Source organism: Hemicordylus capensis, chromosome 4 (assembly GCF_027244095.1).
Source record: "Hemicordylus capensis ecotype Gifberg chromosome 4, rHemCap1.1.pri, whole genome shotgun sequence".
Classification (NCBI taxonomy): domain Eukaryota; kingdom Metazoa; phylum Chordata; class Lepidosauria; order Squamata; family Cordylidae; genus Hemicordylus; species Hemicordylus capensis.
This window is the reverse complement of record NC_069660.1, coordinates 242,377,914-242,389,669: the sequence shown is the minus strand read 5'-3', so window position 1 is coordinate 242,389,669 and position 11,756 is coordinate 242,377,914. Positions and strand designations below refer to the sequence as shown.

General features: G+C 41.9%; 1 protein-coding gene across 3 annotated transcripts; it reads left to right on the top strand.

Moving 5' to 3' along the window:
* The first annotated feature begins 859 nt into the window (after positions 1-859).
* MYL12B (myosin light chain 12B) lies at positions 860-10,981 on the top strand. 3 transcript variants are annotated; one of them, XM_053243343.1, is made up of 4 exons: positions 860-1,237; positions 8,496-8,694; positions 8,863-9,024; positions 10,471-10,981. In XM_053243343.1, exons 2-4 carry the CDS (start codon positions 8,511-8,513, stop codon positions 10,641-10,643), a joined length of 519 nt encoding a protein of 172 aa, XP_053099318.1. In that variant the 5' UTR covers positions 860-1,237; positions 8,496-8,510; the 3' UTR covers positions 10,644-10,981. The 3 variants fall into 3 exon arrangements, with proteins under 3 accessions (XP_053099318.1, XP_053099317.1, XP_053099315.1); XM_053243342.1 differs by lacking the exon at positions 860-1,237 and adding an exon at positions 1,289-1,416; XM_053243340.1 differs by lacking the exon at positions 860-1,237 and adding an exon at positions 5,208-5,300.
* Positions 10,982-11,756: the final 775 nt, after the last annotated feature.

The following is an 11,756-nucleotide window of genomic DNA, read 5'->3' as shown; positions in this document are numbered from 1 at the left end:
GGTTCAACTTAAAATGAAGGCATAAACTTTCATGCAAAACTATACAGACATCTCCACACAAGCACAATGTAAATGCCTAAACTATGCTTTCACCCACAAAGGCTTTCCCTTTTAAAAAACTTTCCTGTTTCTTCAGTAGCTTGATCACTGCTACCACACCCTAATCGTTACATAGATTATTTTTTCTAAACCCACCCTGGATTAGGGTGTAATTCCAGGCAACTCTCTTTCCCAATGGAAAAGTTAAAAACAACAACAACAACAACAAAAACAACACCTTCCACGTGCAGCCTATAGCAATGAGAAGACTTGGTAGAGTTCCTGCCTGAGAAAATCGGTTCTAATCCGAGAAAGCGTAAATAATGTGCTTGTAGGAGAACTCTTTGCAGCGCTATAGCGACCGGCTGAGTGAGCATTGCATCGTTCCCGCGCCTCCGACACCCGAAATGCTATCCCTGGTGGTGAGGCTAAGCTTCTTCCCCTCTCTGGAGCTTAGCAAGGAAGAATCTGGGAGCCCGCGACCGCACCTCATGCCGCTGTCGAACTACAGCAGAGACCGCCTATACCTACTCTACATAGAACGCACGACCCTCTCTGTTTACCGGCGGCGGCATCAGCTCTTTCCTGTAGTCGATGGAGTTCTTACTCCACCCCGTTCCTCTCCCCTCCCCTGCCTCGGGCGTTCCAATCTAGACACGTCACCCTGACCCAGACGAACCTTGTGTCGTCACCACCACCACCGCCGTGAAAGCCGCCCGTTGGTGACAAACAGGAAAGGCTTTTCAATCGCCTTACAAGGGCATCAGCCTCTCCTCTCTCGCGCGCGCTCTCTCACTGCCCCTCCCTTCCTTTTAGTCCCCGCCTTTGTTTTTTGGAATGCGGTGAGCGCACGGGTCTGTACCAAGTCAAGCAGCCGTCCAGGGAGAAAAGGTTTGAACCAATACTCCGTTCCCACCGGGCTTTGTGGCCGCAACACAACTGAGACCCTGGTAAAGGACAAGAAATTGAGTTCTTGTGCGGTCTCTTGTCTAGATTCTGAGCTACTGACTAGCTTTTCTCCACTACTGCTAGAACCGTCTTATTCCTCTCCCCGCCCCCCATCCTCTAGTGGCCTGACGATAGTTCATTCCGGTGTTGCACTCTCCGGAAGTGCTGAGGCTGTTCGAGTTCGTGGTCCTGCCGCCGTGGTTGCCTCCTTGGGTTTGCCTACTGCCGATTCTCGCCTGCCGCCCTTCAGGTGAGTGAGAAAAGCTTCGCTCGGTGGACGCGCCCATTGGGGCAAGGGGGGGGCGTGTGAGGCTTCGTGCATCCCCTGTTATTCTCCCCCTTCGCTTGTGGGAAGTCCTGGCTGGTGCAGCTCCCATTGCCTGCCCCCGAGAGGAGTGACCGCTAGGCCCCGACGTCGCTCGCCCCATGGTATCGCTGTTTCCCCTCAGGAGCTGCGTCGGGGCAGGGCGAGGTCGCCATTGGCGAGCGGGGTGGGGGCGGGCGGGTTGAGTTGCCCCCCCCACGACGCCGCCAGCGGCCTCGATACCTTGTCAGCTGACATGGGGGGGCTCTCCTCGACTGTACCCCATCTTGTTAAGGGTGACGCGGGGATGTCGTTGGCTGGTTGTGCAGCCAGACTCGGCGAGGAATGCTGCGGCAGCCAAGCTCTGGTGGCAGTTTTTAAAAAAATTCTGTCAGTTAAGAGACAAGTGGTGGGTGGCTTGGGAGAGGCAGGGGCAGCAGCGCCCCCTTTCCCAAGAACTAGCCAGGTTGCCGGCAGCGTGCCCCCCGCCGCCGCCCCGCCTTATCTGGGAAGGGCAGCAGAAGCCGCCCAGGCCTTGCTGCGCACGCGCAGATGGTGGCGGAAGAGCTTTGCAAGCCAAATGCTCTTCAACGACTGTCACTGTCAACGAAGAGTGACTAGAGTCCGCTTGCTTTCTTCTGAGCTTTTGGTGCTTCTGCCTTGCCTGCCTACATTTCCCAACTGTGTTGCGACAGCCTGTGGGCAGTTTGTTCAGACCTGCTGTCAGGCTGTGTGTGCATCCCCCCCCACCCCTCCCCATGAGATCGCATGCCTATTTCAGTCAGAGTGAGTGTGTTTGTGAAATGTTTGTTTTAACATATTTGTATACTGCCCAAAACTTGTGTCTCTGGGCGGTTTGTTACAATAAAATTTTGAAACAGTATTAAATTAAATTAAAATAAAATAAAATTTGATACTATCAAAACAGTATTTAGTTAAAAGCCTGGGGGAACAGATGCATCTTTAAGGAGTTTTTAAAAGTTGTCAGAGATGGAGAAGCCTTTGTTTCAGCAGGAAGCGCATTCCAAAGCCTTGGGGCAGCAATAGAGAAGGCCTGTCTCTGAATAGCCAACAGACCTGCTGGTAGCAATTGCAGACAAACCTGTCCTGATGATCTCAATGGGCAGTGGGGTTCATGGTGTAGAAGACATTCTCTTAAATACCCAGGGCCTAAACTATTTAGGGCTTTATAGGTTATAACCAGTACCTTGTATTTTGCTCAGAAACCTATCAGCTACCAGTGTAGCTCTTTCAATATGTGAGTATTATGGTCTCTCCGAGATGACCCAGAGCCAACCTGGTTGCCACATTTAGTACCAACTGCAGTTTCTGGACTACATACAAAAGCAGCCCCACATAGAGTGCATTGAAGTAGTCTAGTCTGGAGGTTACCAGCATATGTACCACTGTTCAGAGGTGGTTTATGTCAAGAAATGGATGCAGCTGGCGAATCAGCTGAAGCTGATAGAAGGCACTTCTGGCCATTTCCCCAGCCTGGGACACCATGGAGAGGCTTTGGTCTAGAACAGGCCTGCTCAACTTCGGCCCTCCTGCAGATGTTGGCCTACAACTCCCATAATCCCTGGCTATTGGCTACAGTGGCTGGGAATTATGGGAGTTGTAATCCAAAAACAGCTGGGGGGCCTAAGATGAGCAGGCCTGGTCTAGAAGCAGCCCCAAACTGCTCCCTTGCAGTTGATTTTTCAGTGCAGTGTATGATCCAATAGAAGCTTCCAGTTGACAGTTCAGTTCATAACTTCCTTTGTTTAAAAAACCAAGTCCTAAAATGTACATTTTTCTTTTGTGTGAATAATCTTCTGAGCAGAATTCTCTGTAGATCATTTTTCCTCTCTCCATCACTGTTAAATACAGTAAATTTCTAAAACTTCCCCAGCTCACCATGAAATTACACATGCAGTAGCAAACTAAGTGAAAATAGAGCTCAAAGTAGCTGTGGAAATGCTTAAATGTATGTTCTACAAGAATAGGTTGTTTATTTTAGAGTGATGGCAGCTATATAAAGTGAGACCAGAAACCTTTTTGGCACTTGAAATTTGCTGCTAGTGCATAGGAATTTGAAATATTTTTCCCAGCCCTGGAAAAGCATCCTGCCTAGTGCATTCCAAAGGAAACCATGTTAAAGGGGAGGTTTCCTAGCAATAAGATTCCAGTTACAATATTCATTACCATATAAGCCCTGTCAAACAACTCCAGAAGTAAAAACTGAGCTGATTAAATAGCTAAGTTAGAACTAATAGCTATATATAAATATGAACGAAAACATTTCCTGAGATTAATTACTAAAAAAAATAAGCTGCTTACATCTAGTTGACTATTTCAAGGTCAGTATAATAGCATGGGAAGCCATATGAGATGTCTGTTGTCTTCCTAGTTTTGCTTGGAATATATATAAATGAATATAAAATATGCATGCATGGGGGTGCCCCCTAAAACTCTTTCTAGTACTCTATTATACAACAATTTTCAGCTCCTTAATTGTAGTTTCTTTAAGACAACAATATTCTCTCCAAATCCCCTAGAGCAGCAACTCTATAATACAATTTCTTGTACCACCACAAGGTAATCCAACTTTTTGTTCCAGGGAAATCATCCCTGAACAAAACTTCACTAAACAACTGATATAAAAGGAGCTGCAGCAGGCTTCTGAAGAATAACCTCTTTTACAAATTAAAATGGGGTCTGTACTAAACAACAGCTCTGCAACTAAGTGTAGAAGTTGCTAGCACACCTCCCTCCCTCCCCAAATAATCAACTTTTGTGTCGCTTCCCTGCAAAATTACCTAGAAGTTATTCTTAACACACTGCAGCCAAGTATCAGTATACATCTAGAATAAAAGGTGCAGTTTTTATATAACATAGCAAACTTCAAAGTATATTATAGATGAAATGAAGGTATTCAGAAGGCAACCAGGTGCAGTTTACTTTCAGTTGGCTTTTGCTAGGAAGACAAAAATGAGTTGTGTTTGTTCTCTTTCTTTTGAACTCACAAAGGTAGTTATAAATGGATATCTACTGAATACTCATGAAAATGTGATCCACAGGAAACTTCTTTGTAAGTTGACTGAGGTTCAACTGGTTCTTTCATCTTGCAGTTTACAGAAGTACTTAATAAACATTTTAGACTCAATTTGCTTTTGCTACTAGCTACATGTGATGTGGCAAAGCCAAAATTACATTTCTGTGTATCTTGGACATATTCTAGTTTAGTATATTCGAAATTATATGGCACACTGAAGCTTAGTAGAGGAATATATTCTCAACATCAGTGTTTGAGATGAACCCATTGTATTTATATACATGCCCTGTTGTCAGTTTCTCTCACTCTCCTGTAAAGGAACTTTCCTAACGTGTACTTCTATTTAGCCATATTAGGACCATGTCTAGTCACTTGTTCTATATGCAGCAGCTACACACTTGGTAAATATTACATATTATTGTTCCAGCTAGTTAGAAGGTCAAAGCCTTGGATAAACGAGAGTGTTATTTTCATAGGGTTGCCCTAACGAGGCTACATATGGGCACAAGAAGTGTATGCATTAGTGACCACTATGTGTAATTGATTTTCTTATATGTCACGGCAGTTGTATTTAAGTAGGAAAATGTCTAAATCCATTTAAATATGAGACCTTCCACTTAGGTGGTGGTGGAGAGAGCAGTTACAATCTGAGATAATTGAAGTTACTTTAATATGGACTCTTCCATTCTACTCTGTTCGTGTTAGGTTCTTCTGGCTGTGAAAGGGCAATGAACGTTTTGTCGGGTGACTTTTATACTTGAGCTTATTTTTAGTCTGTGACAGTAATATTTGTGTTCTTGTGTGTCAGAGGAATGTTGTAGATGGAACACAAGGTTTAAATTGTGAAGTTAATCAGTGGATGAAATCAGTGCTGCTATTTGTAGATCTCTCCCCTAGAATATAACTCGTGTACAACATCTTCTGCCATTTGGAAGCTTGGTAAACTATTGGGCTGCCGTCTTTGAGAGGATGGTAAGGTATTCCCCTGTCAAAAATTTATGGCTGGTACTTTGTCAGGAAACCTGCCTGTAAATCTAGGATTTACCTGAACAATGTTACACATTTGTGCAACATGACCAGACTGAGACAAAATTTATCTTTAAAATGCAGTTTTCTAGTATTCTAAACTGCTATAATGGAGAAACAAACTGTTTTTGTTTTTTTAATAGAAGCAACTACAGGGGTGGGTGGGGGGAAGTAAACTTGCTTTAGAATGCTGTGAAAAGTAATATTACCAGAACTATGTTTGTTTTCCTAATGCTAATCAATAGCTTTCGGTTGTTAGTTGTAAAACTTTTATGAAATGGAAATCTGTAGTTGCCTTTCATATATAGGCTTGAGTTGTAGAATGTCGTGCCTATTCAGGTCTTAAAGTACTTGATTTTTTAAGGTTTCCAATTATTTTATCGATGTGTTGTTACTATAAGGGATGACTTGGTTTGTTTTTCATCTAGTGAAAGAATTGTTTATGTCTTAGAATAAATTGAGCTTAAAAGCCATGAGAAAGTTGAAGGAAATCCAAAATATTCTCATACTATAATTGTAATTTTTAAATATTTCAGTTAAAACTTCTCATTAGAAACTAAATATCAGAACTGTTGCAAATTGTAGTACACTGTGTTATAAAGGAGATAATCTCTGCACTCTAAAAGATGCAAACTTCTAAATGATTTCATGTCTTCCCTGACAACTAACTTTGTGATAACTGCCTCCTCTTCTAGGTAATAGGGTGATTTTGGGGTTGGGTGTTCTTGTTTGTTTGTTTTGTAATAAAGAACTTTTAAAACAAACTCTACAGGTGCTTCTGTTTTGGTTTAGACTATTAAATAAGATTCTTGACATTTAGATGCTTGTTAATTGAATACTGTTGATGAGATACACTATTTGCATAATGCATCTGACTGTATTAAACATTAACAAATAACCTTAAGTATTATTACTGTTATTTATTTGAGTTCTATACTGCCCTTCCAAAATGGCTTAGGGTGGTTTTCACAGAGAAATAATAAATAAATAAATAAGATGGATCCCTGTCCCCAAAGGGCTCACAGTCTAAAAAGAAACATAAGATAAACACCAGCAACAGTAACTGAAGGTACTGTGCTGGGGGTGAATAGGGCCAGTTGCTTTCCCCCTGCTAAATAAAGAGAATCACCGCGTTAAAAGGTGCCTCTTCGTCAAGTTAGCAGGGGTCTTATTTAATAATTATGCTTCTATTTGGTTTATGCTAAAAAAACTTTCCAGTGTTTGATATTATCTGTGGACTGTATGCAAACAAAATAGTAATTATTACACAAAGAGGCATTTCTTAAGATAGTGACTCTATTCATCACTCCTGGTGGCTGTTGCTGGAGTTGCCCTTGTGCTTGTTTTTAGATTGTGATCAGTGTTGCGACAGCAAGCTATCTTATTCCTTTTTCTATGAAAACTGTTTTGAGAACTTTTTTGCTGAAAGCAGTTTATATATCTATTCTAAACAAATAATAACTAAACATCAGTGAGCACATAATTAATACATTATACGGTGCATAATTAATCTGGAATTCTCTGCCACGGGATGTGGTAATGGCCACTAGCTTAGATGGCTTTAAAAGGGGCTTAGAGAAATTCATGGAGGCCAGGTCTATCAATGGCTACTAGTCTGGTGCCTATAAGATACCTCCAGCTTCAGAGGCCAGATGCCTCTGAATACCAGTTGCAGGGGAGCAACAACAGGAGAGAGGGCCCTCACCTCTTGCTTGTGGGCTTCCCATAGGCATTTGGTGGGCCACTATGTGAGACAGGATGCTGGACTAGATAGGCCTTGAGCCTGATCCAGCTGGATTGTTCTTGTGTTCTTATCATTGAAATCATTAAAACAAAATGTTAGCCACAAGTGAAACAAGTCTTAATTTCAATGAGACTTAAAAATCTTGGGATACATCCTAATGTGAGCCCCCCCAAAAAAAACTTTTCTGAATGCTTATTTGAGGTCATTCTGTGCCTCAACCCTCATTCTGTTATACAGCCTCTATGTAAGATATATGTAGAAGAGCTTGTGAACTCTGATGCTTGGCTACTATGTACCTTGATCCTAACTGCTGTTGCCATGTACAAACAGCCATAAAGTCAACTATGAACTTGAGCCACTGCCTTCTCTTTCAAAGGAACAGTATAAATGCAAGGAAATCTCAACTGCAGGGGGGGAAATTGGCATATGCAGAGAAGATTGTCTTTACACATCTGAAAAGAGAGTGTACAGGAGATCAGTTTTCTGAAAAAACAGTGGTTACTGAAGTCTCTCACAAGTAGATAGAATGACTGCCACTAACAGAAGTGATAGGTGTCCCTTAAATGTAGGCTGCTACCTCAAAGGATCTTAACTGAATAGTATGGGAGCAAAATCTGGTGTCGAACTCAACTAGCAAATCTGGCTGAACAACCTAGTATTGCAAGCTCATGTAATTATGTACCCCCTCGATAATGACGTATTTCATTCTTGGATGTGTATCTCATACTTCCTTTGTAGAAAGTGGCATTTTAGTGACGCAACAACACAGGCTAGGCTGAGAGTGTATGACATGGTAGTCCAAGACTACCTAGTGAGTTTCCTAGATGAGTAGGGTTTTATTTTTCCACATTCAAACCCAATGCTGTAGTTATTATTGTATATCCTACGGATGTTCTTACAAGAAGAAAAACCTGTTAGTATTTATCTTGTTCTAGGTTCCTTTTTTGCACATATCACTGTATTTCAACTTTTCTTTCAATAATAAGCTAGAACAGTGTTTCCTGATCAGTGTGCGCTGCTGACTTACTACAAAAATGGGGAGTTTAAACTCTTTGCTTTTTGGAGCTGAATCACAGCCACCACTCATTGTTGTGGAGGTAGAGCCTACACTGTCTGTGCCCAGTAGTAACACATGCAGGTGGACTGGCAGAGGAAGGAAGCTAAAATAAATACATGTTTTGTGGTGTGCCCCAATTTTATTTTATTGGTATAAGTGTGCCTTGGGGCAAAAAATATTGGAAAATGCTGAGCTAGAAAGTTCATTTAGAAAGCTATTGTAATTGTCTTTATGGAAGTTTAAGAATGAGGCAAAATAGCCTAGTAGGCCAGTTGTATAACATGGACTGCCACTCTTCTGTGCTACAGATTCCAGTGACTGTGTACTTGTTCTCTTCTAGAATCCAACCACCAACATGTCGAGCAAAAGGGCAAAGACCAAGACCACCAAGAAGCGTCCTCAGCGGGCAACTTCCAATGTGTTTGCTATGTTTGATCAGTCACAAATTCAGGAGTTCAAAGAAGCATTCAACATGATTGATCAAAACAGAGATGGTTTTATTGACAAGGAGGACTTGCATGATATGCTTGCTTCACTTGGTAATTATCCCCCCTCCCCCCCCCCCCCCGTTAACTTGTACAGCTTTTCAAGGTTCCCATTGGTTCTGTGAAAGGAGAGAAAACTAGTAATTCTTTCTGAGTTTCTGTTTCCCAAGTACTGTCAGTGCCAGGAATCACTGCAACTTATATTATAAAATTTGATTATAGGAAAGAATCCAACTGACGAATATCTAGATGCCATGATGAATGAAGCTCCAGGACCAATAAACTTCACCATGTTTCTCACAATGTTTGGAGAGAAATTAAATGGCACTGATCCAGAAGATGTAATCAGAAATGCCTTTGCTTGTTTTGATGAAGAAGCAACAGGTAAGAAGCTAAAACATTAAAGATGGCTTATTTGCTTTTGATCTTCATTAAAGTTCATGTTTGTATCTTAATCAAACTAAAGCAAAAAAAAGTATTAGCAACAGATTTTTAGGGTACTGCTCATTTCAGTAGTGAAAAGCTGCTCAAGCAATAAAACACTTTGGAGGCATCAATAAACAAGATTGAACATCTGTTGTTAATATTCGTAAAGGGGCAGCTTTCCAGGGCAGATTACAAATAGCTCACAGGCCAAAGAGCTGTTATGTGCTAAGAAAATAATTAGGGTTGCGTCAGAATCCTTATGATGAGAAAGAGTTATCTCAAATTCCTTGCCTTTAAAGAGCTTGAACTTTAAATCCTTGAGCCATTCTTAAACTGTAGTCCTGTTAAATCGTGGGCTCTCATAAAAACAGATCTTCTGGATCAGGCCCAAGGCCTATTCCATCCAGCATCCTGTCTCCCACAATGACCCACCAAATGCCTCTGGGAAGCCCACAAGCAGGAGATGAAGGTGTGCCTCATCCCCACCCTGGTAGATACTGTATTTTGATATTTAAAAAGACTTATACTAACTCTGTTTAGCAGTTTTCATAAATAAATAGACCATTCTGATACATGAGATACTCTCTGCTTGCATTAATACAAGTATAGATTTTGAAACCAGGAAGCTAAGTACAGTTAATTATATCCAAGGAAGTGTGAGCTGAAATCTGCTCATACATGATTTCCCCATCCTCACTGCTAGCCCCTAAGTACTGTGCTCTTCTACCCTCCCCCCCCCCACCATCTGCCTTAAAGGGTGGGGGCACAAACGTGGGGGGCACCTTATGCAAGTGAAAGCACCTTTCTGCTCATAGAGAGATAGTCCAAGCTTTTTTCTTTTTGAAAGCCTTTCATGGTTCTAATGCTTGCTAGAGAGCCACAATTACTATTTGCAGTGTCTTTTTGGATAATTCCTCACTCGTTTCCTGAAGCATTAAATGTAGATCCTATCTAGGGATGTGCATGAAACCACGGACAGCCGGCTTGGCGGCGGGGTAGGTGCGTTAACTTTAAGGAGCAGGGAGGGAGCACCATCCTACGTTTCCCCCTCCAGCACTGTCTGCAAAATCGCTGACATGGGGCGGCAGCAATTTTGCAGACAGTGCCAACAGGAAAAACGTGGGGGTGAGGGAGCACCCTCCCTGCTCCTTAAAGGTAACTTCCTGAACCGTCAGACTTTTGAACCAGCTCAGCGATCCACAAAAGGACCGCCAAACTGGTTTGTGCACATCCCTAACTTCTGTGTTAAAGTCTTTTGAAAGCTGTAGCGCTTTGTATTGCAATACAAACTCTTGTTTACATATTGCACACATCTAACAGACATTACCTGCAATTAGTCCCAATTTACTTGCATGTGAAAATCTGGTAAACAGTTTTCTCTCTCCTGATATTTTGTGTTTCTAGGCTTCATCCAAGAAGACTACCTGAGAGAGCTGCTGACAACAATGGGAGACAGGTTTACAGATGAAGAAGTAGATGAGTTGTTCCGAGAGGCACCAATTGATAAAAAGGGCAACTTCAATTACATTGAGTTCACGCGCATTCTTAAACATGGAGCAAAAGACAAAGATGACTGAAACTGAACTCTTGCCTCTGCAATTCTCTTTAGATCTCACTTGCGGTTATCTTTGAGGGTTTTTTCCTGGTAGAACCTGTTGCATGCATTTAGCTTTACAGCTTTTGCCTTTCTTGATGTATTTATCTATACCAGGCCATTCTGGCACATATTGCACCTGTGTAATCAGGCTGGCAGTGGGGATTGAGATTGTGGCGAGAGATTTGTGAAAGGTAAAATCAGTGACTGAAGGCCCAGGAAAAAATGTCTCAATGTTTCTGGTTTAGCTGGATTTTTACATTTTGTAATAATGCCAATTTGAAATAAGATTGCTATATCAATAAAATACCTCAAACGCTGCATCGAGAAGCATGGCATTTCATTATGTTTTTACAGGGCTCATGCTTTCTACAAGAGATAAAATAGGAAACAACCTTAGATTATGAAGTCCCAATGTCATCTTGTATGGAATTGTTTCTTTCACTTACCTTGGGCTAGGCATTGTGTGACACAGATATGATGAATAAAAATGGTTCCCTGTCCCCAAAGAGCTCAAAATCTAAAAGGAAATGCAAGGAAATACTAGCAACAGCCACTGCGAGGGACACCTTTTGATGTGCTTCTTTGTCTAGGTAGCAGGAGTTGGTTCCCTTTAGAGCTTTTTAAAGTAAAGTGTGCTGTCGAGTCTGTGTCAACTCCTGGCGACCACAGAACCCTGTGGTTGTCTTTGGTAGAATACAGGAGCCTTTTAGAACTGCTGTATTAGTTTATCCACAAGACTTGCCCTTCCAATACCCAATGGGGCACTCTACAACCTCCTTGCTGCCACTAAGCAGAGTTGCCAGAACCTAAGGGGTATACTCGTGAGTCAAATGGGCCGTAAGCCAGAATTTGGCTTTTTTAAAGCAAATCTGGCCACCTAGGCCACTAGTCTGAATACTCATCAAATACCTAATCATACCGATAAATTTCCTCCCTTATGAATGGTGGTTGGTTTTTTGTAGCTGTGGTACCACACACACAGAGATTTCATACTGTTGTTGTAATACTATATTTACCGTTATCAAAGATGACTCTGAATTTAAGATGACCCCCTTAAAAAATAGAGGTTAAATCAAGGTTATGCCTGCATTTA